The sequence below is a fragment of the Pseudomassariella vexata genome (assembly GCF_002105095.1).
Source record: "Pseudomassariella vexata strain CBS 129021 chromosome Unknown BCR38scaffold_10, whole genome shotgun sequence".
Classification (NCBI taxonomy): domain Eukaryota; kingdom Fungi; phylum Ascomycota; class Sordariomycetes; order Amphisphaeriales; family Pseudomassariaceae; genus Pseudomassariella; species Pseudomassariella vexata.
Genome location: NW_024467965.1, coordinates 959765 through 987507, shown reverse-complemented (window position 1 = coordinate 987507; position 27743 = coordinate 959765). Strand labels below are relative to the sequence as shown.

General features: G+C 49.8%; 6 protein-coding genes across 6 annotated transcripts; 2 read left to right on the top strand and 4 right to left on the bottom strand.

Annotated features, from left to right (window-relative positions):
• The first annotated feature begins 21 nt into the window (after nucleotides 1-21).
• On the top strand, nucleotides 22-2237 carry BCR38DRAFT_440279 (uncharacterized protein). Its single transcript, XM_040860692.1, has one exon. It carries the CDS (start codon nucleotides 112-114, stop codon nucleotides 1792-1794), a length of 1683 nt encoding a protein of 560 aa, XP_040713548.1. The 5' UTR covers nucleotides 22-111; the 3' UTR covers nucleotides 1795-2237.
• A 1162-nt stretch (nucleotides 2238-3399) lies between these two features.
• BCR38DRAFT_440277 (uncharacterized protein) lies at nucleotides 3400-4472 on the bottom strand. Its single transcript, XM_040860691.1, has one exon. It carries the CDS (start codon nucleotides 4103-4105, stop codon nucleotides 3545-3547), a length of 561 nt encoding a protein of 186 aa, XP_040713547.1. The 5' UTR covers nucleotides 4106-4472; the 3' UTR covers nucleotides 3400-3544.
• A 6111-nt stretch (nucleotides 4473-10583) lies between these two features.
• BCR38DRAFT_347692 (uncharacterized protein) lies at nucleotides 10584-11939 on the bottom strand (the record flags this gene model as incomplete). Its single annotated transcript, XM_040856364.1, has 8 exons — nucleotides 10584-11055; nucleotides 11106-11206; nucleotides 11260-11425; nucleotides 11481-11503; nucleotides 11555-11625; nucleotides 11680-11716; nucleotides 11770-11795; nucleotides 11858-11939. Coding segments are annotated over 8 exons (978 nt in total), but the record flags the coding sequence as incomplete, so codon positions are not given.
• A 929-nt stretch (nucleotides 11940-12868) lies between these two features.
• BCR38DRAFT_347635 (uncharacterized protein) lies at nucleotides 12869-14828 on the top strand (the record flags this gene model as incomplete). The annotated part of the gene is made up of 5 exons (XM_040856359.1): nucleotides 12869-13119; nucleotides 13179-13604; nucleotides 13666-14180; nucleotides 14259-14572; nucleotides 14652-14828. 5 exons carry the CDS (start codon nucleotides 12869-12871, stop codon nucleotides 14826-14828), a joined length of 1683 nt encoding a protein of 560 aa, XP_040713545.1.
• Nucleotides 14829-16380: 1552 nt separating this feature from the next.
• On the bottom strand, nucleotides 16381-18297 carry BCR38DRAFT_440273 (uncharacterized protein). Its single transcript, XM_040860690.1, has 4 exons — nucleotides 17896-18297; nucleotides 17686-17811; nucleotides 17451-17630; nucleotides 16381-17394 (listed from the first exon to the last, which is right to left on the bottom strand). The coding sequence occupies exons 1-4, from the start codon at nucleotides 18026-18028 to the stop codon at nucleotides 16775-16777; spliced, it is 1059 nt and encodes a 352-aa protein (XP_040713544.1). The 5' UTR covers nucleotides 18029-18297; the 3' UTR covers nucleotides 16381-16774.
• A 913-nt stretch (nucleotides 18298-19210) lies between these two features.
• BCR38DRAFT_459342 (ascomycete fungal laccase from thielavia arenaria) lies at nucleotides 19211-21101 on the bottom strand (the record flags this gene model as incomplete). Its single annotated transcript, XM_040862274.1, has 3 exons — nucleotides 19211-19387; nucleotides 19448-20687; nucleotides 20740-21101. The coding sequence occupies 3 exons, from the start codon at nucleotides 21099-21101 to the stop codon at nucleotides 19211-19213; spliced, it is 1779 nt and encodes a 592-aa protein (XP_040713543.1).
• Nucleotides 21102-27743: the final 6642 nt, after the last annotated feature.

Sequence of the window (27743 nt, the reverse complement as noted above, 5' to 3'; positions counted from 1 at the left end):
ATCCAGAAATTTAGCCGCCCAGATCGATCTGGCCCAATCTCACGGCCGAGATCCTTCGACAAGCTCAGAAACACCGTTGATTCCTCGATTACCCTAGATGACACCAGCATCATGGTCCTAGGTACCACTCCAAACAAATCAACCATCGCTTCCAGTGCCGACAGCGACGGATACACAAGGTTGCACATTACGCCCTTTGACGCCGAGCTGCTCAGCATCGTCGTCCCAGCCTCCGTCTTACCGCAAGTGCGCAACATTTCCTACCATACCATTCAGACCTACCCAGAGAAGCGATACGGCTACGTCGAATTGCCCACCATGGACGCCGACAAGATCAAGAAGAAGCTCAACGGCGCCGTCTTGAAGGGAACCAAGGTCCGTGTCGAGACAGCTAAGCCCAAGCCAGTACTACACGCGGCGCCTATTGAGGAAGAGGATGGCACCGAGCAGCTCAAGAAGAGAAACAAAGACAAAAAGTCCACGAAGAGGAAACGAGATGGCGACACAATCGCGGGCGTCGAGCTCGAGGATCGCAAAATCAAGCGAGGCTGGACTGTCTCCAAGGATGAGATGATCAAGGAGAAGCGCGAGAAGTCCAAGGACAAGAGCAAGCGGAGCAAAGACAACGTAGACAAGGATGAGAAGGCAGCAAGGAAAGAGAAAAAGGAAAAGAAGAAGATGGAGAAGAGAAAGATCCAATCCAAGTTCACCGACGGACCCGAGTGCTTGTTCAAGCAAAAGATACCCGAGGTACCTAGCTCAGCTGTGGTCAATGACGATGGGGAGGCAGATGGTTTTAAGAAGAAGAAGCGGAAGTATGATCGCCAAATCGTGGTTCATGAGTTTGAGAACAACACCAAGCACCCGTCCTTCCTCAAATCCAGCGTTGATGGCACCAAACCGACGCCTGTCACCTTCGAAGACGGTAAGGGGTGGCTTGACGCAAACGGCGATGTCGTTGAGCCCGCCAAAGCCAAGAAGGGCCCCCCTGCGCCGATAGCGCCCCCAAAGAAGAAGAAGGCACCCGAGCCGGCACCAGTGCTGGATGACGACGAAGAAACCAGCAGCAGCGGATCATCCTCTTCAGACGATGAATCTGACGAGGCCGAAGAGAGCTCGGAGGAAGAGGTCGCGGAACCACCACCAAGCAAGAAGGCCGTGCTTGACTCTAAAACTCTTATCAGCCCCCTCGCTGCCGTCAAGACTGCCGATTCATCGCGGCCCAGGTCATCTGGGTCCAACACGAGTCTCACCATCAAGATACCGCCAGTTACTCCAGCTCCCGCCAAGGTCCATCCCCTCGAGGCGCTCTACAAGCGAACGCAGGGTGATGCGCAAACTCCCAATGGTATAGCCAAAGAGTCGAAGCCCTTTAGCTTCTTCAACAATGAGGATGACATGGAGGGTGATGACGCCTCCGCTGTCGCGCGTCCCAGCCAAGTCCCTCTGACGCCTTATACCAAGGAGGATTTCGAGTTCAGAAATATCCGCAGCGCCGCGCCAACTCCTGACACGGCACATCCCAGTCGATCCTACAATCTGTGGTCGCAACAGGGGTCTCTGGACGAGGCTCTGGAGGAAGAAGACGAGGAGGAGGCTGAGGAGGCTCATGAGGATACGGCTATGGTTGAGGCCGCTGGCACAGATGGGTCCAAGCCACAAGACAGCGAGTTTCAGGATTGGTTCTGGAAGAATCGTGGGGACCTCAATCGGTCGTGGAAGAAGCGGAGAAAGACGGCAACGAAGGAGAAGAGGAATCGTGAGAACCGCGCTCGTGCTGCTCGCGCCATCTAGACAACTTTGTAATGTTTTGGAGATGACTCAACATCGATACCCTTTCTAATCAATGCATGCTTGCTTGTTCGTCTTTCACTGGTTCCCTTTCTAACCTTTTTGCAATCATGCATTTACCTCGGCAGGGGACCAAAGGCAACCTTCAGCAATCGTGTTCACTCAATGAAGGCCAACCACATACATCGTTTTGCTTCAACGGGCAACCTGTGCTGGCTCATCTTTCCCTGATCCGCTTTCCGGCCTTCTATTCTTGATCATGATTTACCTTGACAAGGGCCCCCAAGGCAATCATTGTCACTGCATACGGTCAAAGAAATACATCACGATACAAGTTGGCTTGGGAATAACGAACATCGTTGTTCGTGAAGATTTCATTCGCAAGCTTTACCTGAAGCCTTATAGCCTATGAACCTATACATACAACTGAATTTGTCTGAAACGCCCTTGTCAAGTGTCAAGTCGGTTGTCGAATTTGTCAATGGAAGCCAACTTCGAAGTCAAGCTTCAGCATGATGGCTACCACATGCTCCAATTCCAACCCCCTTTCTTGGCAAATCTCAAAGTTCTCTGGAAACCACGCGGAACCAAATGTCCGTGAAAGAGCCAATCGCAATCTTGTGCGTAGAAACCAGTCCTCATCATCAAATTTTCGTCCTGCGTGGAAACGATTATCGACGGGCCGGCTCGTTGGAAAATAATCCGCAGGCAAATGCAAAGCTCGTAGTGAGAACGTATTTTTGTATTCTTATTTTCCCTCTTTTTTTTGTTTTCTTTTTCTGAAATCAAGATTCATGTCAAATCCAGTGAAACGCATACGCGTCACACCATTAGGTACAGCCCCCATTGCCCCACAACGAGAGTGAAGAGTCGAAATTCTGGAAAGTACCTCGCATGCGTACGTAATGTCCCTGCCATTCCTTGTAGGCAGGCACGGTTTTACGCACAAATGCATCTGAACCGAAGAGAAATGCTCAAGAGGCAAAAGTATGGTGGGTAGGTAGGACAGAAGTAGAAGGCTGTACTGGGAAGGGTCAAGAACTTTTCGGTCCTTAGACAGAAGATGCTCAAAGAAGGCTCGAGAGGAGAGTCCCGTCTTGATAGGAGGAAAACGCTGCTGAGAGTTTTCCAGTGCCTTCTTCTTTTGGGTCTGTGGAACTCCACAAAGACAAGAAGTAAGGCAGGGATGTGAAGAAGAAGATGGGGATTTAGTTGCCGGCACTGCCACGCTTGCTGCAGCGAGTGGAAGCAACTGTTGCAACCTCACTGCGCTCCTCGATGGGTGTCATGGTCGCCAGACGACTGGGGATAACGTCATCACGAGTGGCGTAGTCACGCTGATGACCCTCGTTGCTGATGAAGCGTTCATCGTCATCGTCGACTATCTGAGACATGGGGGTACCGGCTTCGGTAACCATGCGGCCAGTGCTCGCGAAGTTGACGGGGTGAGATCCCAAGGCCTCGGCCGCTGTTCCAAGAGGACTGATGCTGGCCTTCTTGGCGCTAGGTCCATTGTCGAATGAAGCGTATGAAGAGAACAAGCTTGACAGGGTTGAGTTGGTGGTCGAGTTGCCCATCGAGCTGGCAACTTGCGAGCTCAGATTAGCCATTGCGTCAGAGCGGGGGATACCACCATATGTCTTCTTGACGTCCATTGCCTGATTGGCGGCGGACAACATCTCATCGGCGGATCGTTTGACCGAAGTCTTCTCGTGGGCAGGCGTCGACTTGCTAGCAGCGAAATAGCCGGCCTTCAGGGTGTCATCAGAGTCGTAATCGTCGGTGTTTTCGAAGGCGTTGGCGTTCGAGTCCATCGTCCATGATCGGCGACGGGTCGACTTGGTGCTCTTCTGCTCGATAAGGGAGTCGCTTCGAGCAATGCCAATGCGGTCATTGTGTCGGGGAATAACACCAGAAAGTCCAGCAAGCTCAGGGATAGCATCGGGATCGAAGATGCCTCCGGAACGACGAGCACGATCGTAGACACGGTGAGAAGCACGTCGACTACCAAAATTGGTACCAGCAGAGTTGTGAAGAGTCTCTGAGACCTGCTCGCCCAAGGTGCGTCCATTGTGAGATGCGATCTCGGGCACGGTATCCAAGCCCATGACTCGTCTGAGGGCGTCCGAGCTATTGCGAAGACCAAGTGCCCAGCCGCGGTTGGCAAGCTTGGACATCTCAATCCACTCTTGGTTACGCTGCTCTCGGCGATGCTCGCGGACGGCTCTGGCAACATGTCGACGAGCCCAGAGAGCAGCGACGAGAATGCCGAACACGATGAGCAGGAAGACAGAGATTCCCACCCAAACGACATCGAGACGATCGACAGTACGACCAAGGTCAAACTCAGCCGCAATACTGGCGAACGAGGCAACAGTGGAGAGAAAGCTCGCTTGAAGTAGCATTGCCATAGACCAGAAGAGAATCTTCTCTCGGTGGACGCTTAGAAGGGACAGCGGACCACTAACGATGGCTCCATGGCGGACAACGGTCTGGCCAGAGAGGCTGGAAGTGCCAACTCGCTCAGCTTGCATTTCTATTACAGGTGTAGCGGGAGATTGGAACGGATTGTCAGCTTCAACTTCAGCCGGGAGTTGACCAAGCCCAGCCTCGAGGTCGGAAGCATCGATAGGCGAGACAGCATCAGGCATGTTGACCGGAAGCGAAGTAAGATTCTCAGCTCGGCTCTGCGATCGAATGTCAGAGAGGACATTGCGAGTATTGCTTCCTCGAGCAGCTTGAGCCATCTGGAGCTGCTGAAGGTCATCGGCATTCATGGTGAAGTTGTGACGGACTTCATAGGGGTTGCCGATTTCCTGGAGGACGATGGGTTTGGTTCGCGAGAGCAGCGACGACATCGAGCCGATGCTAGAGAGAAGTCCTGAAGATCCGGAGCGCAACGCATTCCAAGCACGCGGGACATCCAGCAAAATGCTTCCTGCACCGACGGTGTTGGTGCCACGACCCTCAAAGACGTTGCCAGTGACGTTGCGACGAAGGCTAGCGCTGTCGCGGGTCTTCTCGCCAAGATTGTCAGACGCGTTGCTTCCAAGGCTCTTCTCGGAGAGTCCCATGTGAACAGCAGCGGGGCGCTGGACTATGTCCTTGGCGTTTGTGGCAGTGTTCATAACCTTCTCTCCGTTAGACTCATTGTGGCCGCATTGCGAAGTGTAGCTGAGAGCAGAGTTAGGTCGCTCGATGTCAGCGCCCTGGCCAAGTGGCCACTCCTTGTCCTCGCCAGCTTGAGCAGTGGCCATTGTCGAGGCACGCGACATGGGTCGTGGGTAGCTCTCAGGCTGCTCCTCGGTGCCCTCCGAGTACTGGGGAGGCTTCTCAACACCGAAGTCATGAATGCTGACCTTGTCAGGGACGGGTCCCTCAATAGTGGTCCGTTCGTTGGCAACAATGTCGCGCTGCTCGGGCTCTCTGTAGGCCATCATCTTGACAGTTGGTGACGTGTTGAGGCTTTGATTGAGTGTCAGAAAGCTAATGACAGGAATTAGGCGCTGAACTTGAGAATTACCTTCTGACCTTGAGATGTGACAATCCTTGATGTTGCGGGGCACCGTCCTTTGTATATAGAGCAACGATGCTGATATCTGTATAAAGAAAGCTTTAGTTTCATGATCATGAAAGTGTTCAGTGCCGGGTGAACAAACTCACTGATGTCAAATGGGTTGTTGCAAATCTGCCAAAATGATGGATTGGCCAACAAATCTGATAGGTTCACCCAATCAGTCTCACATCTTTGTGCTAGATTGGTAGCAGTTTTTGATGCCAACAATCTCCAGCGTCAAATTGGGAACTGATGCATTGAACGATGTCAGGGGAAAGGGGACGTGGATGTGCGCAGAAATGTGAAGATGTGCTGAATAGTGTCAAGGGGAGAAAGGTAAAGCAGATGCGCACAGAAAGGTGAGATTACGTGAAATTGTGTTGGGGGAAGGGTTGAAGTGGATGCGAACAGAAACGTGAGTAGGAGTTAAATGATGTTGGGGGAACGGTGAAGTTGGCGCGAGTTGTGGTCCAGGCAGCACAGTGAAAATGTGATTACCCGCTGAGCTTCGTGTCTTTTGGGGAAGAGAAGTATGGGTAACTCTAGGTACTGTTTAGAGAACAAGTATAGGGCAAGCCTTGTGACATGCGAGGAAGGCACACGTAGACTAGCTTCGTGGTGTCTCTAAGAAGGTGAGTGCAGAGTGGTCGAGTGTGTCCCAGGCAGCGCTCCAAGAACAATGTGTTCAGGGTGGGTGTTGTGATTTTCGGGGAAGGTACACGTCGACTATCTCAGGACATTTCTGAGCAGATGAGTGACATCTGATTGAGTGTGACTTAGGAGATGATCCATATCAATGGGTTCAGGATAGGTCTTGTGTGAACTTCGGGGAAGGAATACGCAGACCAGCTCAGGACACATCTGACGAGGTAGTTGCAATTTGAGCGTGACTTGTGTGTCTTCCGGGCCAAGAAAGTGTGCCAGACCCAGCAGTTTGGTGAAGTGGTCACTTTTAAATGAAACACGTGATGTTGCCAAAGGAAGATAGACTCAATGCGTCTGATGCTGGTGTAGAAAGTTGGTGTTCTGACTTACCAGTTTCAAGATGGAGCTGACTGTCCCCTGAAGAAAGCTGGCAATGGTGATTGATCTGACACCGTAAGTCAGCCCTGTTGAATCTGTAACTTTAATCGAAGAGGAATATTTACCAATCCAAAGGGAATATGAAGTGAAGGGCGAGTATCTGTTGGAAGAAGAGAGGCGTGAGATTCGCGTGGTTGATGACCAGAACGAAAGAAGGTGGAATTTGCGAGGTTTCAACTGACGAGGAGGAAAAAGCGTTTGATGCTTTTGAGGACTTCTTCAATCTGGAGGACGCAGCTTAGTACGACTCACGATGTGAGTGGGTTTGACGGATCTGAGGCAGGAACAGACCCGCGTGGACCGTCGCCGACCCATTTTGTGAGGAAATCGGAGACGTGAGGGATAACAACCAAGAGACCTTGGTAAAGAGGACCAAAATCTGATCGATAGGATGCTGGTACATTAATATTAAGACGAAGCAGTTTCCTCTGGCTGAAGAAGTTGAATATGAAAGATGGTTGCGATGTCATAATGCTTTGCCAGGAAAAGATGAGGTAGTCGGCGAAGGTGATTTTTTTCACAGGCCAGCAGAATAATTCACTGCCTTTGAAACAATCATGGCACCAAATCGGATAAACAGGTATCTCCGGCGTGCAGTTTTTCCGATTTTTTGCAGTCATTCAATTGGAATCTGTTGTTCAAGTTCCCTCCGGCTGGCCTGCCTTGTCTTCTTACAGCCGGGGGCTCAGTCTGAAGTGCTGGCGAGGTCGTCGTCCTATGATGACCCCCAGATGCTCCATAGACGTCACAATATATGTTGTAGAATCCCTGCATATTGCCTTTTTCAAAACATACCTCATCTTATTTGTGATATCAGAGAAGTCAACATCGGAAGGTCGCCTGCGTATCTCGCTTGTTGTCACAGATCGTTCACCCCACTAGTTACGTGTAAGTCGTCGTCGTACAAGACCGGCCGAACCACGCCGACGGCGCTGTAGGATCTGCGGAGAGCCCGGACATAATGCTCGTACTTGTTAGAATGATAAATATACGTACGAGGAAGAGGATTCCGATTAGTTTGAATTGTTATTTTTTAGTTTAGTTAAGTTATTGAAGTTATTCATACGGTGCCAAGAAAACGTGGCCAACTTGCTTGTGGGGTACGTTTATAGAAACAAATTAATATGTCAGGGGTCCGAATCGACGAAAATCAACTTTTCGGCGATTTATGCTAGCCCGATCGACGCGCTGAGTTGTCTGACCCTAGGTCGAAACTTTTCTAGCAATGTTTCGATTTCTGAATAACGCCGACTGGGGATAGCATGCCTTATTGTGACGACCTAAGCCGGATTAAAGCATTTACCCGTACATTAAGCCTTGTAGGTGTTTACTTGGGCCGGGTGCCCTCGCTAAGCGATATGCCAGAAATGTTCTATCGTTAGTGCCATAGCTTAAATTTGGACAAGCAACTGGTGGAGCATGGCTTTAGACCCCAAAATGCAGACCAGGAAGACTATCTCAATAATTTCATTAGGATGAAACAGCTTCTATCTTAGCAAGCTTTCATTACCGAGAAGGGGTATATTGGCCTTGCTCGAGAGCACTGCAGCATAGGGGACGAGATATACATCCTTAGCGGCGCAGCGTTCCTGTCCTCCTCTCGACAAGGGCCGACCATCAGTCTGAACGTGAGGTGCGCGGAGGTACGCGGAGAAGTCTTTCTTGACGGCTTTATGTTCGGAGAGAAAACGAGAAGGCCCATGAATAGTTTGTTTGTCGAGAAGATAATCTTAGTCTAGTGAGTACAAGGTACTACGCGTGGTTTCTGTTAAGTCGAAGATGGTGTTCCGGATTCATTTCCTAGTTGATGTTCAGTGTCGGCAGACAAGAACTATGGATGAGTGTGCATCAGGGGCGGACAACCTTGGCCAGATCTAGCCAAATCTTTCTCTTCGACTCCGAGTCTAAGAGCGTCAGGCGCCCGTTTTTAGACCTTGTACTCCTCCTCGTCCAAGGTCAGGTCGACAAAATCATGTTACAATGGTTAGCAAACGGTAAACGCCAAAATCATCTTCGGTACTTGTATGAGTTATGCGGAGTGTGGAAAGATGCCAGACCTTATAACTACCAATATGACCACATTCTGCAACAAGTGGGTCCCTCGTCTTTGGACGGTCATTTTGTGGATCCAAATCAGAGGATCTGATTGGCTACATCATTGCTCTTAAGCAACATTTCGTAGCTTCGGAAATAGCTGAGCTTTCTAGAAAAAACACCATCAAAAGAGATCTGAACCACACAACTGACTTGGCACGAAATCAATCCTGATATTCGTGACTTGAGTCCTGTGAGGTCAGATCGACCAGGATACACAATTTGGTCCAATAAATGAGCGCACGCGCAGCCGGTAAAAATTGTAACACGCAAACGTTGACTTCATTCACAGAAGACCTCAAAAGTAGCTTAGGGCGCCTCGACATCACCTCGCTCCAGTTAGCGACAGCATTGGCGAGGCTGTGTGAGAAAACTCGTATATGTAGTACAAAATACTGGCGATACGGAATGGAGCAAGCTAGGAGCAAGGCGTCCCCTGGCCTAGAGGGCTAGGGGTCACTTGGAGATCAAGTCGGCTGTAGGTTGTCGAGCACAGGAGCCGCAATTGGCCTGGAAGGGGCAAAGTGATGCTTTTCCATTGCCTTAAATTTTCTAGTGTCTCCTCCTAGCGCCTGTTCATAGTTGGTCAACACCTGTTGTCCCCTTCAAATATCCTTCAAGATGAACAGCAAGCGAACAACATCGCTAAAGCCACTATCGAACACGTTCAAATGGCAAAAGAAAGCGGAGCGAAGGCGTTGCGGAAGGCGAGGACGCGGAACAGAACAAGGGAAGGGGTATCCTTTTCAGTGCATTAAGCGCCTCACGATTCCAAATCTCTGTCTTGTAAAAACAAATGTCAATACGGGATTGACAGGAACGAGATATTTGGAAACCTTGTAAAGATGGTGGTAACGTTACATAGGGTCGAACGCTGTGGAGGCCGGAACCGTGGTTTCGTTTTGTTCTTGGTACGTAATTGCTGGAGCAGGTTGCCTGGGGATGGGGAAAATGGCAAGGCGCTCTGGCTGATTTCAGCAACAAGAATCGTGCCTTCTCCTCGACTATTTCTGTAATTGGTCTATCCGGCTGTTCCGATCATCTTTACGTGAGGAGAAAAATATAATGAAGGGTCTAAAATATACTACGAAGTAGAGTATGAAGTAACTGCAATACTCCTAGGCGGCGAAAAGCCAAAAAGTACAAAAGAGGCTCGTCGTGGATCGTAGACTTTTAACCAAACGCAATTAGTCTATCTCCACTGCCCGTATTTTATGGAAACTAAGTAAAGTACCTATGAGGAGTCGTTCTACTTATATTTCCTTACATAGAGGATTCCGGCATATTAATGGCGTCGTAGCGTTAGAACTATTCGTTCGTAATATTATTCCTGTCATAGCGCCGGCGATGACGTAGCCACAGAGCGCTATATATAGTAGTTATTTGGACCAAGTGCCATAGCACGTGGCGATACCACAGAGTACTGTATATAGCAATCGGCCGGACCAAATGTCAGTGATCCACTGGCATTCAAGATATTTTGGCCTAGGGGCTTGGTCCTCCCTTGTGACACCAAGTGTCAGTGATCCACAGGCATTCAAGATCTTTGGTCTATTGGCTGAGGGGCTTGGACCCCCCTCTGCCAATGTCCTGTTTTTATCTGTTTTTATTCTTATCTTCGGAAGCTTAACCGGATAAGTATCCACATATACTTCTGCCACTTTCTCTCTGGAAGGTTCTTTTTCTTCTCGTTTTTTCCAGCTTCGGTAACACTAGGTCGATTCGCAATATCTTGTAGTTCTCGAGACACGACCAAAGGTTATACGAGGTTAGAATAACCTCGTTACGTTACAGACCAGTTCGCTATTAGCGCCATGCCTTATTCCTCCTAAGATAATCGTAAGCTACGCTATTAAACAATATAGGGTGGTGTCTCCCGCTGTAAGGAGTGTACACGTCAAGGTTATTATTATGATAGTGTATTCGTAGCTTCAAGTAGTGAACAGGAGGAATGGTTATTGTCTGATTAAGAATTAGGATATGAACACTGGTATTTATATTTGTATATTTCACTAGCAACCGGGATTCGTCTTGATCATGTTTGCTGCTGTTTTCAAAATCAAATACGATACCCTGAATTCCTCTGCGCAGAATCGATTATCACTTCTGTTCTCTTCGTAATACCATTTGAGTCAAGAATAAGCTCAGTGCTTCCATTTCCTGCACCCACTCCGATATCTGTGGTTCTTTGTAACCCACTGCCCTGGGTTCGCCATGTTCCTAACGCATATTGGGATAACGGTTCGCGGTTTTCATTCGAGCTACTACCGAACTTGGACCGTTCCGAAAAATACTGGACCATCGGCGCAAGAGTTGGTATGCAGGTGACGATTATGCCCAGGTTGCATTCAATTGTAGACCACATGATGATCTTAGACGAGTCGAGGTAATTTTGCAGATTCTGAATCGTTTGGAAACGAAGGGCTTGGACGATAGTGATGAGGATGCCAAGTGCGAATAGACCAAGCAGTATGAGCTTCTTCCGGTTCTGGATCTTGCTTCTGATAAGAATCGGGAAGGGCAGCAACATTCTAAAAACATGTAAGCCAGGAAACAGTGCCCATCAGGTCAAATGACTCACATAACCACGTCGAAGAAGATCGTCAAGGCTGAGAAGCTTGTGTAAAATGCAACCGCATCAACACATTTTCCAGATATGCTAGGATCCCACTGCAAGGAAATCTTGCAGTTTCTGGTCAGAAGATGTGGTGCGGATGAAAAGGGGTGGCTAGTACCGGTTGACACTCGAATAGAAACACGAGAGTGAATGCAACGTGCGCCGCAGTGATGACCATGATGACGCCTATCGTGACCTTTCGATATGAGCTGGATGCGTAGCCCACAACGCGGAGGTATGACAGAAGCAGGCTGAGCTTAAAACCATAGAGGCCAATAACATAACTTCCGGATGATGGTCAGCCAGTGTCAGGTTGACGGCAGCTAAGAGCGTACCTACAATGGAGCGCCAATATATTGAAACTTAGCTGTATTAGCAGAGATAAGTAAGTTGGAGAAGCAGCGTGTCCTCACAAGACCATAGTTGTAGACATTTTCAGGTGGCATGTTATCAATGGAGGTGACTCCGAGACCCCATTTTGTCTCTGTCAAAGGAATGAGCACATGATTAGCCAAAGCATTGGGAGATATGAACGAACCAAAGATGATAGAGATCGAATACCCGCAAGATGCAATCTGAGGCAAAATCAGCTCTCAAGTGCGATATATCGAGTTCATTCTCGTCTTACCCATGCAACCAAGACAGACCAATCGTCTAAGTGAGATTAGTAGGTTGCTTGGGCCAAAACCTAAAAGACTCACCCGAGCCAAACTTACCAGGCCCTAAAGACTTCAAAAGGCATGTTCGGACATAGTACCTTAAGCAGACGATTACCAGTGAGCCGCCAGTGACGCTGATGTAATTGCTGTCATTTCTGGTCCGTATGTAACGGTGCCTTCAGGCGCATTAAGAACCCAGCCCATTGAAACGAACCTGATGTTTGAAGTGGCAAAAATAGAATGGGATGTTGTTTATCTGTTCATAGCAGGTGTTGAGGTGCTGCAAAGAAACCGACCGAACTTACTTGGAGCTTACCTAGATGAACATTTGAATTCACGAGCAACTTTCATACTTACGGAGAGTGTTGCAACGAAGCCAACTTCCAGCTCAACTGACTCGGTGACTACTGTCTGTACGCTGAGCATAGATATGAGGTATCATCCCCAATCCGGGCACAGAGCTTTGCTCCACTCCGACCGCGCCGTCACGAGTGGATTCCAACTATAGCTATCCCAGTCCGCCCCAGAGGCTTGGGTCAAGCTAACGCGGGGACAACGGCCCGGTACCGGCCGCTGTTCCCACGCTGTCAAGTCCATCCCCGGCCACTGGTGCATATATCCCGCAAAGTGGATGGAAGATGGAGTAGCTTTCCTCCATACTGGCCATAGTGGCTGGGAAGACGGAGAGGTTTCCCTATGTTGTGACAAAATCATACGATAATAGCAATATCTGCCGGGGATGTATTGTTCGACTCTCCTTCTGATTCTCTACGATTGCATCCAGATCTGCTAGCACGCAATCTTGTACCCGGTCACGAACCGAGTTGGGTGACACTCGGCCATGGGCTTTAGTAAGGATCCTATCTTGATTGGTATGTTTAAGACCCTGGTTGTGGCACGGTGGAGTGCATGATCTAATTTACTGCGGTAGATTGCTGCCGCTGCAAGGTGTCGTACCGCTTGCATGTCGTATCCTTGCCCAGGCGACCACACAAAAGTACGTGAATGCTTCCCAAATTTCTGTTGTGTTTCACCTGCACCACAAAGTGTTTGTTAAGCAGTTTCAACATGCAGTTCCTAACTGTTGCCTCCGCACTGTTCACTGGGGCAGCTGCTACTATCAGCACCAACACAATGTCATGCATGTGCTTTCCTGGCGACACCTGTTGGCCCTCGGAGGTGGATTGGGCCGGCTTGAATGCCACGGTCGGAGGTCGACTGATTGCCACAGTACCACTCGGATCCCCTTGTCATGATCCGACGTACAACGCAACGGAATGTGCCTACTTGCAGAGCCAATGGCTCTATTCTGGTATCCAGTGAGTTGACGTGCTATGGCCCATGTCGGCCGACACACACAAGCTGACTCGCATGGCAGCATGAACTCGTCGTCTTCCGTAATGGCACCCTTCTTCGCCAACCAGAGCTGTGATCCATGGCAACCAACGTCTCGACCTTGTTCGTTGGGAAACTACGTTCGTTACTCCGTCAATGCGACTGGTCCAGACGACATTATTGCGGCCGTAAACTTTGCCAGGGAGAAGAACGTCAGGTTCGTAGTTCGAAATACGGGGCACGACTACCACGGCCGCTCAACCGGGGCCGGAGCGTTGAGTGTCTGGACACATCACCTGAAGAATATCGAAATTTTGTCCTGGAATGACACCAGCTACTCAGGTCCTGCGTTCAAATTCGGAGCCGGCATTCAAGGTTTTGAGGCTTTGGCTGCCGCCACGGATCTGGGGCATGTTGTTGTTACGGGGGAGTGTCCAACTGTTGGCATCGCGGGTGGCTATACTCAAGGGTAACTGACCACAGTTTCCTCGTGTTCTTGGTCTATCAACTCACTAACTCTTGCTATTTAGTGGCGGGCACTCAGGCCTGAGCACGAAGTATGGGCTGGCTGCCGACAACACCCTCTCATTCGATGTTGTCACGAGTAGCGGGGACCTTGTCGTCGCTTCACGATCCGAGAACACTGATCTGTACTGGGCTCTCTCCGGAGGTGGCGTCGGCTACGGCGTTGTCGTCTCCATAACGGTCAAGGCTCACCCCGAGGCAACTGTTAGTGGTGCCAAATTCTCTCTGCAGCTTTCTGACAATGGAAATTCGACCGCAAAGTTGTATCAAGCGATCGACTTGTTCCATGAAAGCTTGCCTGACATCGTCCAGGACGGCAACATGGTTATTTACTTCTTCACAAACACCTTCCTCCAAATTCCCGCCCTAACTTCCTACAACCAAACTCAAGCACAGCTCGAGGCAACCTTGTCACCTCTGTTAACCAAGCTCGATGGTCTGAGGTACAATTACACTGTTACTTACACCGAGTACCCTACTTACTACGAACACTATGACCACTACTGGGGTCCTCTGCCTGGTAGGTCAACCTCTCGCCCTGCCAAAATAATGCCCATTCCGTTTTCTCCATCCGATCAAGCTGACTAAGAGGTCGCAGATGGCAATATCCAGGTCGGCGTAGCCCAATTTGGAGGACGCCTCATTGAGCATCAACATCTATCCAACTTCTCGTCCACTGCCCGTGCCATTGCCGAGGAGGGCGTCATCTTCATTGGCGTCGGTACTGACGTCGGCTCTTTTGGCGGGGATAACGCAGTTTTGCCAGCGTGGAGAAATACCATTGTTCAAGCATCCTTAGAGCTGTCATGGAACTTCACAGCTCCATGGAGTGAAGGACTTGCTGCCCAAGAAAAAATCACTGATGTGGTTGGGCCGATAATTGAAGCGGCAACTCCTGGATCTGGTACATACGTAAGTGCTCGCTACGTCTACAAACGCTCATTCCGACGGTTTCCTTAGCGCAGTGAAACTAACAAAGTCGTTGTTGTAGATGAATGAGGCCGACTGGCGTCAGCCTGATTTCCAGAATGTGTTTTACGGAAGCAATTACGATAAACTACTGAGCATTAAGAACGACTGGGACCCTACCAATATGTTCTACTCGGTTATTGCTGTGGGCAGTGAGGCGTATACCGTCCAAGAAGATGGACGCCTGTGCAAAGCTTGAGAAAAGGAATGTAGGTCCTTGAAATAACATTTCTAGAAATGCCATGGCTCGGAAGAACCTACCATAATAATGGTACCCACAGTCTAATCAATCTTTGCTACGGAAAATATTAGGTTTGGAGTTGCCATGGTGAGAATCCGGGTTTTCTTTTCTTGTTTTGTTTTCGGAAGTAAAGGCTTTCGTAAACAGGACTAATATGTAATTAGGGCACGGTAATTAGTAGTGAGAGATGGAAGCCAGTCTAAACATATAATAAACTAAGGTCTGTAACCCGGCTGACAAATCAATTTTATTATTGTACATTTGAACGTGCATATACAGACTGATCTTGTTGTGAGGAGAAACTTCACATCGTTGTGTTGGGAAAGAGACCACCTACAAAACATGGCGCCCTCCCTGGCCTCACTGGCGTAGAAGGGCTATTCCTGGGTAGTATACTTTTGCGAAGAAGACTTCGACGCTTGCCGTGGATAGCGCCGAGTCTGTTGGCGTTATAATTGACAGATTCCCGCCACGAGTGGCGTTTCGCAGGCTGTTCAGAGCTACGAGCAGGATGAACATCAAGCAAACTGCGGAGGAATTGTTTGGTCAATTCTACACATCATCTAACTTTCTGCAAGTTTTACGACTTCCCCTGGTCGTAAAATAACTTGATGGAGAAGGAGGGTTTGGGGTCCGGCGACATGTGCCCCAGATTCTGCCCTGAGCTTGCGTTGTATTCTCTTCAAGGCTGGAGAGAAGATGGAGGCTAAACGTGCCACCAAACGGCCCAGCCACAGATGACACGAAGGATTCAACTCTTGGTGGCTCCATCACTGCATGAGGCTTGAACACGTTCTAATGGACGTGAGCGATTCGTCCACCTATCACACCGGGGTTTCTGAAAGCCCATGTCAGAACGTGGGATTGGGAGTCAGCCTGTTCCAAGGAATTAAATCTAGCCGGCCTTACGCAGCTTAAGCAGCTTCAAAGGATTTTTGGGAACAAATCTCAAAATACCCAGACCCTGATACATCTGACAGGGCTAAGTACGTCAGGGTTCCAACGCGCCTGGTGCAATTCATCCTACGAGATTTCGCATCAGGATTGGAAGAACACCAAATTACAAATTCACAGAATTTGGGCTGGATTATTTGTCGATTGGTGGCGATTCTAGCACTGCTTCGACGTTGTGAACCATAGAGACCTCGATATCAATTGTCATTGAAGCTAAGATACGCGGACGCGTTCAGCTCTGGGAGGAGTAAATGGTGCTGCAAGCTCTATTGTTTAGGTCATCGTCGTAGGGGATTTAACTTGTGGCTTGTCTAGTTATGCTGACAATACATATATATACTCTCTACTCGATTCAACTTCGACGTTCCCAAAACTGGCACAACCCGAGCCACAGGCAAGATAGCGCATAGTCAGGCTCTGAGTAAGATGTTCATGTCCCCAATAACTTGCTCGATAAGGCAATCAGTATGTTTTCAAGAGAATACTCGAAGAAGTTGTCAGATTTATCGCTTGGATTAACGATCATTACGATCAATCCCTCACCTAGGGATAGTTAGGACGTCAACATCCGGGCGCAACTTAGCTTGTGTTTATTCACATATGGGCCAAATGAGGGATAGGACAGTCTACGTAAGAAGGCAATGCTTTTAATAAATGCAACTAGGTGTAGATGAAATACGCTGGGATGGTTTTGGCCAAGCGCAGATACCCCAAGATAAGTAAGTATACAACTTTGTAATGTACAACACAGCCAGTCCCATTGTTGCAAACCAAACAGGAGTTATTGCTCTGCAACACCGTCATCCATGCAGATTGGTTCACGGGGCCGGACATTGAGGTTATTCCGCTGCAATGCCGCATCCATGCAACACCCCAAACCACACCTCTCGACCATTCCGCCATCGGTATGTACATAGGCTTATGTTTTTCTGTTCCTGGGGATGCGCGCATCACTCGATCCTGGCTTTCTTGGCCGCCCGTCCACGCTTGGCCAAGAACTGGTCTCGTCCACCAACACTTTCCCAGTACTCCTCCAAAAGTGGCAGCGCAACACTCTTAAGCTTGGTCTCGGACTCCATGGTTGTGTTGCCGGGCGTATCGGGGTATCCGATCCATTGCACCTCGAATTGGAAGCCACCGGGCTTTTTCTTTTCGTGTCGCAGAATTTTGAAGGCATAGTACACCTCGTTTGGCGCGTCTTCGCCATCCTTGTTGTTAAACAGCACCTCGGAACGGCCACCTAGTTTGTTCCAGTACTCGTAGAGCGTCTCTGCAGCACCTCGCTGGATCTCATCTTCGGGTTCCCACGTTGCCTCTTCCTCCGTCTCGCCCTCCCAGTGGACGAGAATCTCGATGGTTTGGTTTTTATCAAAACGATGTCGCATGAGCTGCTTGACTTCGTGCACATCCTCGTCAAGCTCGTCGGCCTTGCCTTGATCGTCATCTTCGTTTTCGGCTTCGTCTTCCATCGTCGCGGGTTTGTCGGTTGGCGCATCGAGAGAGGCGTTGACGCTGTTGGCGGTGGCTAGATCCGTGTCCGCTTCTGCAGCCTCGTTGTTGACAAGCAGGTCTGCGCAAACATGGGTCAGATAGAGATCAAGACATTGGTGACGCAGCAAGACTTACTAGAGCCACCCATATCGGCCACTGGAACCAGAGAAGTGTTCGACTTCAGCGCTTCATTGTCATCAGAACCATTGGGCTGGGAAGCAGGCTTCGCCGGACTCAATCCAAGATGATCTGCGCCAGCAGCTTCACCTTCCTCTGACCCTGGGCGCAGTTTTTTGGCTGGCCGGCTGCGGCGTTCTGCCCCTGTTGTCAGCAAACCAATCATTACCATGCCAACGAGACCAGAACGCACTAATCTTGCCACCAATCAAACGGCTCTTGAAGCTCGATGCAGGCGCTTCGGGGGTATTGCGCGACCGGGGGCGCTGCATTGCAGGAGTTTTTCCCGACGGCGACGACGCCTTCTCAGCGGCATCCTCTAAAGCGCAAGCTGTCAGCATTGGTTGCGACTGTTGCCGATCATCACCATTATGAAGCAACGATGCCAGAGTAGCTAGCCCACCGTCGTCATCCATATCGTAGGGGTCTGCTTTTGCTTTTCGCTTAAGTCCGCGCGGGGATTCGTCGTCTGATTGTGATGTAGATTTCTTTGGAGACTGCGCCCAATTTGCGATGCTGTGCAATAGTTGCGACATGGCGGTGTAGACACTAGAGAAGATTCAAACAGCAGCAGGACAGGGGTCGGAGGAGATATGTGGACGGCTGTTGGGTCTTCCTGAGGCTACGCCGAAAGGAATGCCGTTTCAATCGATGAAAACCGAGGTTCAGCTTTTGCGCTTCTGCTATCGTCTAGCAATCGAGCTCACGGCAAGGACGACCTTGACAGTCAGTGCCTGCCGGCCAAAAACATCTTGGCGACTAAGCCAGGTGGCGCGCCATACATTCATTTGGAAGCCCACTGGTGCGAATCACTATGTACCTTACATTCACACCCGGGCCAATCGGCTTTTTCAAGCTTGTTTAGATTGGATACACACCACGGCGAGTCATGATAATCCGCGCCGGTACGGAAAGCTTCAAAAGGAAGGTGCCTGCTCCTCCAAGGGTTCACTTTGTCTATCGGAGCCTCAAACTAAAAAACAACCCGACAAATCATTGATCCATATTGCGCTAGGTATTTTTGGAGTAAACTCATATACTCTTTTCTCTGTAACAAGTGCCTTACTCTGATGTCCTTGTACCTCATGCCCAAGAAGAGAATTCCAACAGTCACTTCGAATAAACAACCGACCTTAATTATAGACTGTCGACATTGCGAGACGCATGTCTCTTATATTTCCGGCCAAGAGGGATAACTAAATGTGTATGGATGGGTATCCTAGCAACAATTGAAACTCCGAGGCCCAAAGAAGCCGCCCACAAATGGAAAAAGCACCTCAACGCCCTCCAACCAAGCTCCTGACGCTCCGTATCTCATTCGTTCCATGATTCCATCCGGTCAGTCCTAACCAACCAAGCCCCCAATGTTCAGACCCGTATTACAACAGATTCGCAAAGATGATACTCTGTTTTGCAAAGAAAGAAAAATCCAAATGAAAACTCCCGTTCGACAAGCACCCGCAACTCCAATCACCAGCCCATGACATTGACATTACCATATCCCCAAATATACGGCGGCCACTTGGCCGCATCCGATGTTGTGGCGAACAAATCCCCACCGCGTGAAATGCTTGGTCATACGCTCATCCTTCGCGCTGGCCACACGATGTTGATATCTGAGTCTCTGAGGGACCGAAAGCCTTCGCGCAACGCAAATGGATCGCTCAAGCTGCAACAAGATGCCGTGCAGCTTCGTCTTGGCTTTCCGCATGCCAACTCTACAGTCCGGAGTCGATCTTGCTCACGTGAAGGTCGCGCCAGTCGCTGCAGGTCTGCTCGTAGGCCGCCTTGTCAGCAGCGCTGATCAGAGCCTCCTGCTCATCCCGCCTCTCGACAAAGTCCACGGCAAGGCCTCCGCTGACGTGCCAAGCTATGTGACAGTGCATAAGCCAGTTCTGATTGCGAGCAACGTCAGTATACTCGTCCTAGATGGAGTATAGGAGTTTGAAACTTACACCAGGGTTGTCCGTCTTGAACGCAATAACCACCCAGCCGTTGGCGGGCAACATGGTCACGTCCCTCCGTATGGGGTTGGTCTTTTTGAGGCTGCGGATGTCCTCGGTTTTGAAGAAGTGAGTGTGGTTTGCGGAAGCACTTTTGGCGTTCGACCGGCCGAGGACGACGAAGTCATGGCCATGGAGATGCATGGGATGGGCGGCGCGAGCCAGATTTTGGACTAGCCAATACGTCCACGTGTCCTTCTCATCGATGACTATGATGTTATCTTGCCTAGGGTATGAGGTATTGCCCTCAAGAATGTACTCGAGAACCGGACGGTCCCAGTCGACGTTCATGGCGTTGCCGTTGACGGTCCAGGTGACAGTAGGTCGAGGATGAGAGCCCGTGGGGCCGGTTCCGTGAAAGTCAAGGCCGGCGGAGAGATTATTGTGGATGCATGGCGTGAAGCCCACCAAGTCGACGTCGCGCGGGACAACGGGACTGAGGTCAAGATTGTCGACGCAGAGCGCATCGATGGGCTTTGTGCCGGGATTGGTCGGTAGGCCACCCGGTGCCCCGGCGTAGTGGAACACCCCTGCCGCCTCTGTGTTCTTGGTATCCCCGCAGACTGTGCCCCCACCACTAATAGTGACATTGAACCAATAGTTCGCTGCTTTCTGACTGGCATCGATGGTTACATCATATCTCTGACCCACGGCCATAAAGAGGCTATCAGTGGTGAAGGCATCGACAGGCACCATATCGGCGGCGATGACCGTCATCTGGTGGCCAACGAGGGATACCTGGAAGTTGTTATCCACCGAGGGGTTGATCAGACGAAGACGATGACGCTTGCCCGGTGTCAACGTCACGTTTGCGTATTTGCCCTGACTAGGATTCAACGGGTCGATGTTTGTGCCGTTGATGAAGATGTTATCGCTCGGAGGCGGCAGGGACGGGTGCATTGTGTGCTCGACAAGCTCGTCAGCAGTCCTCCGGTAAACATCGAATATGGGAAACGGCCCAAGATCGATGTCGTAGGGGAGGGAAGCTGGTCCGTTGATTTGGATCGACCCAAAAACGCCATTTCCATATTGGGCGCTGAAGTGAGAATGGTACCAAGTGGTTCCGTACTGCGTGGCCCTGAAGGTGTAGGTCTTGCTTTTGCCTGGGGCCAGAGGACATTCAGTGACACCATTGGCACCATCATTTATGTTGTTGTTGAGTTGACGAATTCCATGCCAATGAATAGAGGTACTGGTGTTGTCAGTGGACGGGCTTGATTAGGCTGTGGATGTAGGAGACTCACCCGTTGGTTCGGAGTTTGTTGGTGACCTTGACACTAATGGTGTCACCCCAGTTCGCAACGATCGTTGGACCGGGATACTGATCGTTGACGAGCATTACTTTCGTCTTTACAACACCATCCGGACCGAGCCAGTTATCTTGCTCGGTGATCTCGAACTCGTAGGGGACCGTGGTTCCAGGAGGAGTATCTTCTTCATAGTCGGTGTAGATGTCAAAGCAATCAGTCCAACAAGCCCGATTCGATGCAGTATTGCAACTGCCCGGCGCACGAGCGGCCAGTTCTTGAGTCCCAGGGGCAGCAGAGGCGAGCCCCGCGAAGAGTAAGCCGGGCAAGAGGCCCGTGAGAGATAGGAACGAGCGCATGGTTGGGTCAAACGAGAGATGAAAAGCCAAAGACTCGAGAGACAAAGGAGGGAAAAAAGGAAATAACTAGTCTGGAACGACTATGATAAGGAAAGCTCAAACTATTGAAGCGAAGTTAATGTGATGATGCGGAGGGCAAGACTTCTTCATCCACAATGGCATAGAGGTTATATATATAGGATGGGAGCGGGCATGGTCGTGATGGGAAGTCTGGGCAAGAACAACCTTACTCGAGGCCTGCATACGAGCTCTGACAGTTGCATGGGGGCTCTGCCATGGTGATGATTTCCAGGAAGATAGGGCCGACAATTCCTGAATGGTTCGTCGAATCCCGAGATGGCTTGCGGATTGTACATCGTGACTTGACGAGGTTCGTGCCGGCCACGCCACGATGGGAAGCTCATGAGTACAGGTCCACACGATAACACCCCTGGTCATGAAGGACGGGAAGGAGCACGACCCTCTTGAAGCCATCGATTCGGAACAGTCATATGAGCCTCAGTGGGAGGCAGGCCTTAGTCTAAGCCTGTCAGAGACACTGAACACAGGACACCGGTGGGGTGCCGGTGGGGTGTTTCGGACAAAAGCCTCCCGAGTCATGATTACAATCTATGTGAAGTTTCGGGATGCCGAGAGTCAGGATTCCCGGCATCGCCAAACCTGCGGCTACGCCGGGTCCAAGCGGCGGCCTAGCTATCTATATAAGGACCATCTAGAAGTAGGATAGGGAAGGAGTAGAGATCAATGCATCATCGTGGGCACCCCTACCTGAGACCGCCAGTGACCACACGGTGCTACGTAGGAGGGACGCCCATTACTCCTCATCACTCTGTACTATTGCCTTCGGCCTAGCCATAACCTGACAGCGCCAGACGAGCTCCCAGGAGGTGTAGGCGTATGTAGCTTAATATCCAGCTGTGAAATCACATATTCCGGGTCGTACGGAATAAGTCCTGTCCCCCTGAAACCTGCCTGGATATTCGACTTAGTTATAGTCGTACGATACGCCCTATAGAATGCCGAAAAGAACTCCTCCTTCAAGATATGGGTTATATGCGCCCGTATTAGGTCTTCAATTTCTTGACTAGATTGTCGAGTATCGCGTCGAGATAGTAGTCCGCGTTTTCGGTTAGCTAGAGTTGTACGAGGGACATTGTAGAGTTGGGCAGCGCGTCGGATGCTTAATTCGGGTTTCGATTGAAGCGCCTGACACGCTAGAATCATGTCGCTTTCTTTCCAATTCGATCCCATCTTGGTATGTGTAAAGATATTAATTAAAAGGTTGTTCGTACGGTGCCAAGAAAAAGTGGCCAACTTGCTTGTAGGGTACGTTATATTTATTAATATTATTACTTTTCTAATAACGTGAATGTACACCGAGCTGGCCACTTTGATGCGCCAACGCGACCGGCCAACTTAATGTTTGATTTTCTCAACAACCAATTATGGCAAAGTCATACAACGAAGCAGACTTAATGCTAGCCCTTCAAGCTCTCAAAAATGACCAAAAACTTAGTCTCCGACAAGCGGCAAAAACGTACCAAGTCCCCCGAAGGACCCTCCAAACGCGTAAAAACGGCGGCTCGCCCTCGTACGGGCCGAGTGCGCTGAGCTTCGAGAGGCAAATAAGATGCTAAGCCAGCGCCGGAGGACTAAAAAAATGCAATTACGGGAAGGAGAATCACTTATTTTCCAAGAAGGACAGGACCTACGGGACTCTAGGGGGTTGGCGACGAAGATACAGCAAGAAGAGCGCCGAAATGGTGGTCGCGCAAAGCGTGTTGAAACGCGCCCGAGGCGCTGTGGTATTTGCAACGGGACTGGGCATAATGCGCGAACTTGTAAGATCGCATTGCCATCTTCTGGAGAGGAAGGTTCAGAGTAGTTTCAATTGACTTACGGCGTTGTGGTTTTACTATCGTAAAATTTCTATGCGAGGTTATGTAAGGGTGGCCAGCTCGGTGTACATTCACGTTATAAAAATGATAATAGATTCTAATTTTGGACACCTGTGGCTTTACCATAGTACATGGCGAGTGGCTTGTATCTTTAAGTACCGTTATTAATCTCATTATGACACTGAAGAGTCAAATCTAGTCCTTCTACCCCAGTGCTATACTGTATGCATTAACAATTTACTTGCATATCGACACCTCGCCGTAACCCGGCAATTAAGTTTTTCTTAAATAGTGCGATGTTACCCTACAGCCCGTTTTATATTGGCAACGACAGCTGTATAAAGCAATGATTACTTTAGTGTGCGTAGCCTATTCCTAGAGCACAGACAATTCCTTTCTGTCCTTCTTGAGAAGCCGTTGCTACTGTATAAACCTGAAAACCAAAACGCCTTTCTCGTTGGAATAGACTGAGGACTTCTTTTTCATATCTGCACCAGCGTAGACTTGGAACAATGAAATAGACAACGAAAACGGAAAATGATCCGTCACAGCCTCCAGCATTCCCGTCAACCCGAAGGGTTTTGGCCTCATGTCGTCCTCATGCCGTCCTCGGCCCTAACCTTGTGTGAGTTTCCATCTCTTGCGAGGTTATTATTTTGATGGGACGATGCGAAGTGCTCTTTTAAGTGGATCTCGGCGTCTAGATTTGCCAGATCCTGCTGGCGTTATCGTACCTGTATTCTAGTTTAATACTCGATCTACGGAGGTCAGGTTCGACGGCACCAACTTACCTGACAGTGTGTCATTCAAATTCAACAGAGTATTCCGCAACGATTGGGTATCTTTATGCGAAGGCCCAAGCAGTGCTTGAAGACTGGTATAAGCTCGTTCATACAATCTTTTAGCCTCAGCTGCCTTACCCTGAACAGATAGTAAGGCTGCTAGATTCTGTGCAGTATTGATTGCTCGCCGATATCTAATATCATTCGGTGGACCTGTAGCTTTCTCGTACCCTTGAAGCGCCCGCAGGTACATGTCCTCCGCCTCTTGCAGCTTGCGATGGTTTTTGTAAAGGTTCCCTAGATTGTTAACCGTGCCTAGTGTTGACGTATGATCGGGTCCCCACGCCTTCTCCTTCCCTTGAAACGCCCGCAGGTACATGTCCTCCGCCTCTTGCAGCTTGCCTTGGTCGGCGTAAAGGTTCCCTAGGTTGTTAACCGTGTCTAGTGTTGACGTATGATCGGGTCCCCACGCCTTCTCCTTCCCTTGAAGCGCCCGCAGATACATGTCCTCCGCTTCTTGCAGCTTGCCTTGGTCGGCGTAAAGGTTCCCTAGGTTGTTAACCGTGTCTAGTGTTGACGTATGATCGGGTCCCCACGCCTTCTCCTTCCCTTGAAGTGCCCGCAGGTACATGTCCTCCGCCTCTTGCAGCTTGCCTTGGTCGGCGTAAAGGTTCCCTAGGTTGTTAACCGTGTCTAGTGTTGACGTATGATCGGGTCCCCACGCCTTCTCCTTCCCTTGAAGCGCCCGCAGATACATGTCCTCCGCCTCTTGCAGCTTGCCTTGGTCGGCGTAAAGGAGACCTAGATTGTGAAAAGCCCAATATAAGTCTTGATCGCTGTCTTGAATTGTGGCGCAACACTTTGTCGCATGTGATAGAAGTCGCCTTTGAAGCAGCCAGAACTGAGGCTCGTCTTGTGATGGGACGCGTGCAGCTATGCAGTCTAACGCAAGCTTAGCTAAACTGATGTCCCAATATTCATTCAATGCGTGGATGGTCCAAGTGTGTACGCAGGTGTGAATGCTGTATCCCCGTGATCCGAATAGGTCTTGTGTCAACATGTGCATTTCGGCAAGCCCATAGTCATGCAGTGTGCCTATAGCGCAATTAAATTGCAATTCATCAGCCAACTCGTATATCCACGGCGGACCATCTTCATCGTTGGGCTGGAGAAGTTCGAACCATATGTCATCGTTGTCAAAATATGCCCACCATCGGAGTAAATGGGCTGCGAGTGGGTTTTGTTCCTGGACTTGCTCGTATGAGAGCTGCCACGCTGAGCAAAGTGTGCGATCTTGGTAAGAACCCAGGCTTGGGGTACTTGTATGAAGTCTTGCCCATGATTCTCTATAAAGGCGAAGATAGTCACCGAAGCCGATTGGAACGCGCCTTAGGTATGCTCCAGCCGTGGCAAGGGCAAGAGGAAGCCCGTCAAGTTCCTCCACAAGCTTTCTAACATCTATATCTGTGGCAATGATTAGGGGAGATGTGCTTAGCTGTGAGAATCTTACCATGTTGCAAGCTGGATCGACCTGAAGTCGTCGAGAGGATTTCCAGGCTGTCCTCTATTGACTCAAGCTTTCTCGTTCGAATCGAATGACCTAGACTGATCTGCGACGATCGTGATATGATGATGATCGAGCCTTGGTACGCTTCGGGAAGATAGCGGTGGATATCAATTGCAGCATTATCCGTGGGGTGGGCTATTTTCGGGTTGTCATAATTGTCGTATACAATAAGCCACCTAGTGTTGCCTGGCAGGCTGAGCCAGGTCTTGACAGCATCGGCTACCTCTTCGTGATTCTGCTGTAGGTTTGGAGCACATAAACGGCTAGCATCGGGATGTTGCTGCAAGATTTGCCGCGCAACTTTGCTGAAGCTTGTTGGATAGAGGCTTCGTCCTTAATGTTTAACCAGAATATAGCGGAATATTCATCTCGGTACCGCTTTGTGTATGCGACGGCGAGCTGTGTCTTACCAATGCCACCAAGACCGTGGAGAACAACGACCCGACGGCTTCCATTCGAGTTTAGTGTTCTGTGCATCTCTGCCAACTCCCTCTCTCTTGCGACGAAATGTTGGACCTCAGGAACTCCGGACAGACTGAAGGTAACGGAGAAGTCGTTCGTGAGGATTCCTAACGCTGTTAGTCTCCAAGCCTGCCCTGCTTTGAGACTTTGGAACGGTGTTCACCCTTCACAGCTTTGTGGACCTCTTCTCGCAGCCGCCTTCGTGCTTTCTCTCTCCCTTCGCCGTAAATCAGCGGCATGTGAACGTCGAATAACCCGAGGAGCGAGTATGCCATGTCCTCTTCGTATTTGGTCTGACGATTACGGACCCATGCCTCTCGTTCCAAGACGGGGAAGTCGGACAAAGGATCACCGCGGAGAGCACCCGTAGGGACGTCGGTGATATTGCGTATCTGAGACTCTAATGATCGTTTGTTACCTAGCCAGGATCCTTCCTTCGAATAGAATTCCACTGACTTCGGGGCGATGAGCTCTTGAAGTGTCCACCCACGAGTGAACCATCTGCTGTTTCGAAAGGCCAGCTCCCAAGCGGTCGCGCTATACTGTTCACCGAACGCTGCAGTGCTGGAGACATCTGATAGATAAACGTAGCATCTCTCCGCATCCCGATACCACCGGAACATGCTATTGATTGCAGTTTGGAGCTCGATACTGTCGGACCTATCTATACAGCAGGTGTCGACCCAGAAGTATCGCAACCCGTGCTGTCTCGCTTGTTCAGCACAAAACTTGATCTTTTCGTAGCCAGCTTTGTGCTTCCAATGATCTTCTGCCTTCGCTAGGTCAGCGAAGACCACCTCGTCTGGTCCCCACGTGTGGGAAAGGATCGCGTAAGAAGGAACATCGTCGAAAGCGAGGTCCGGGGTAAGGCTGTACCTGCCAGCGTCGTCGCGTTGTAATAACCGCATCGTAAGGACTAAGATTCATGCAACTCAGCGCTCTGTTAACATATAACAGACGATTTCTGGCTGGAGGACCTTGCTTTCCGGATTGAAGCTGGCATCAGTTCCGTCGTCGCAGATCAGTCAGAATTGTAAGGCTGCATATGCGGGGTATGGGCCAGTCGACTTAGCCGCAAGTCCGTGGACAACATAGGATAAAGATCGAGGCTTGTTTACGCGTCTGATTTTGTACTTGCTGTTACAGAGTGATGCGCACTGAGGCCGTTCCTCTTATGCTGTTGTGAGAATTGTAAGGTTGTAAACAACAATAAGTGCAAAGAGAACAGCACAGTTCGCGAGCGCTGGGAGTAGGATGTTACAGCTCCACTTGGCAGCCCACCCGCCCACTACTACAAAGTGTGCGTCGTCCACCCTGATTTCCTCCCGTCCTTTACTGTCCTTGCCTAACCTACTATCAATCTTTCCCGGCTATGTACACAACCATGGCGCCCTAACTGCATCCTGTGTAGCGTGATTACATCAAGTCGATGATAAAACTAGGTCTTGAAAACAAGGTTATCGCGTCCAAGGCCTTATGTAGCATTCGCGCCGTCCAGAGAATCCGGCTCGAAAAAGAACCACCCGAAATGTCCAGTGAGAACAGAGCCTCCATCGATCCCCATAGCTATATCACACAACCCATGCGGAAAGCTTTATGTGACATACTAACCGAACGTCCGGACATGTATTGAAGCGAACTCGTAAACTTTGGGAATGATCTATTTGGGAAGGTAGTATCCGAAAGATCAGCCAGTCGGGCCTTACAATCAATAGGTTGGACGAGAACGATGATCCGTCGTATCGCCCAGTAACGTAACGAAGACCTTCGAAATCTCTATCTTCAAACGGTCTCGAAATATAAATCTTACCATCTTTTCTTTGTTGATGAGTTTGGTTCTGATAGAAGGACTGGATATCGACGCTAGGGTTGGTCACCAAATTTGGTTGTGGAAAAAGATGGCATATGCCGCGCAAGACGGCATCACACTAAG

What these genes read in the sequence shown, in the direction of transcription:
- BCR38DRAFT_440279 (XM_040860692.1), top strand. Translation starts at nt 112, where the DNA reads ATGGTCCTAGGTACCACTCCAAACAAATCAACCATCGCTTCCAGTGCC.
- BCR38DRAFT_440277 (XM_040860691.1), bottom strand. Translation starts at nt 4,105, where the DNA reads ATGTCGTTTGGGTGGGAATCTCTGTCTTCCTGCTCATCGTGTTCGGCA.
- BCR38DRAFT_440273 (XM_040860690.1), bottom strand. Translation starts at nt 18,028, where the DNA reads ATGTCGCAACTATTGCACAGCATCGCAAATTGGGCGCAGTCTCCAAAG. An exon ending in CTACGATATGGATGACGACG is followed by an intron (nt 17,812 to 17,895) that starts GTGGGCTAGCTA and finishes CTTGCGCTTTAG; the next exon opens with AGGATGCCGCTGAGAAGGCG. An exon ending in GGCCGATATGGGTGGCTCTA is followed by an intron (nt 17,395 to 17,450) that starts GTAAGTCTTGCT and finishes ATGTTTGCGCAG; the next exon opens with ACCTGCTTGTCAACAACGAG.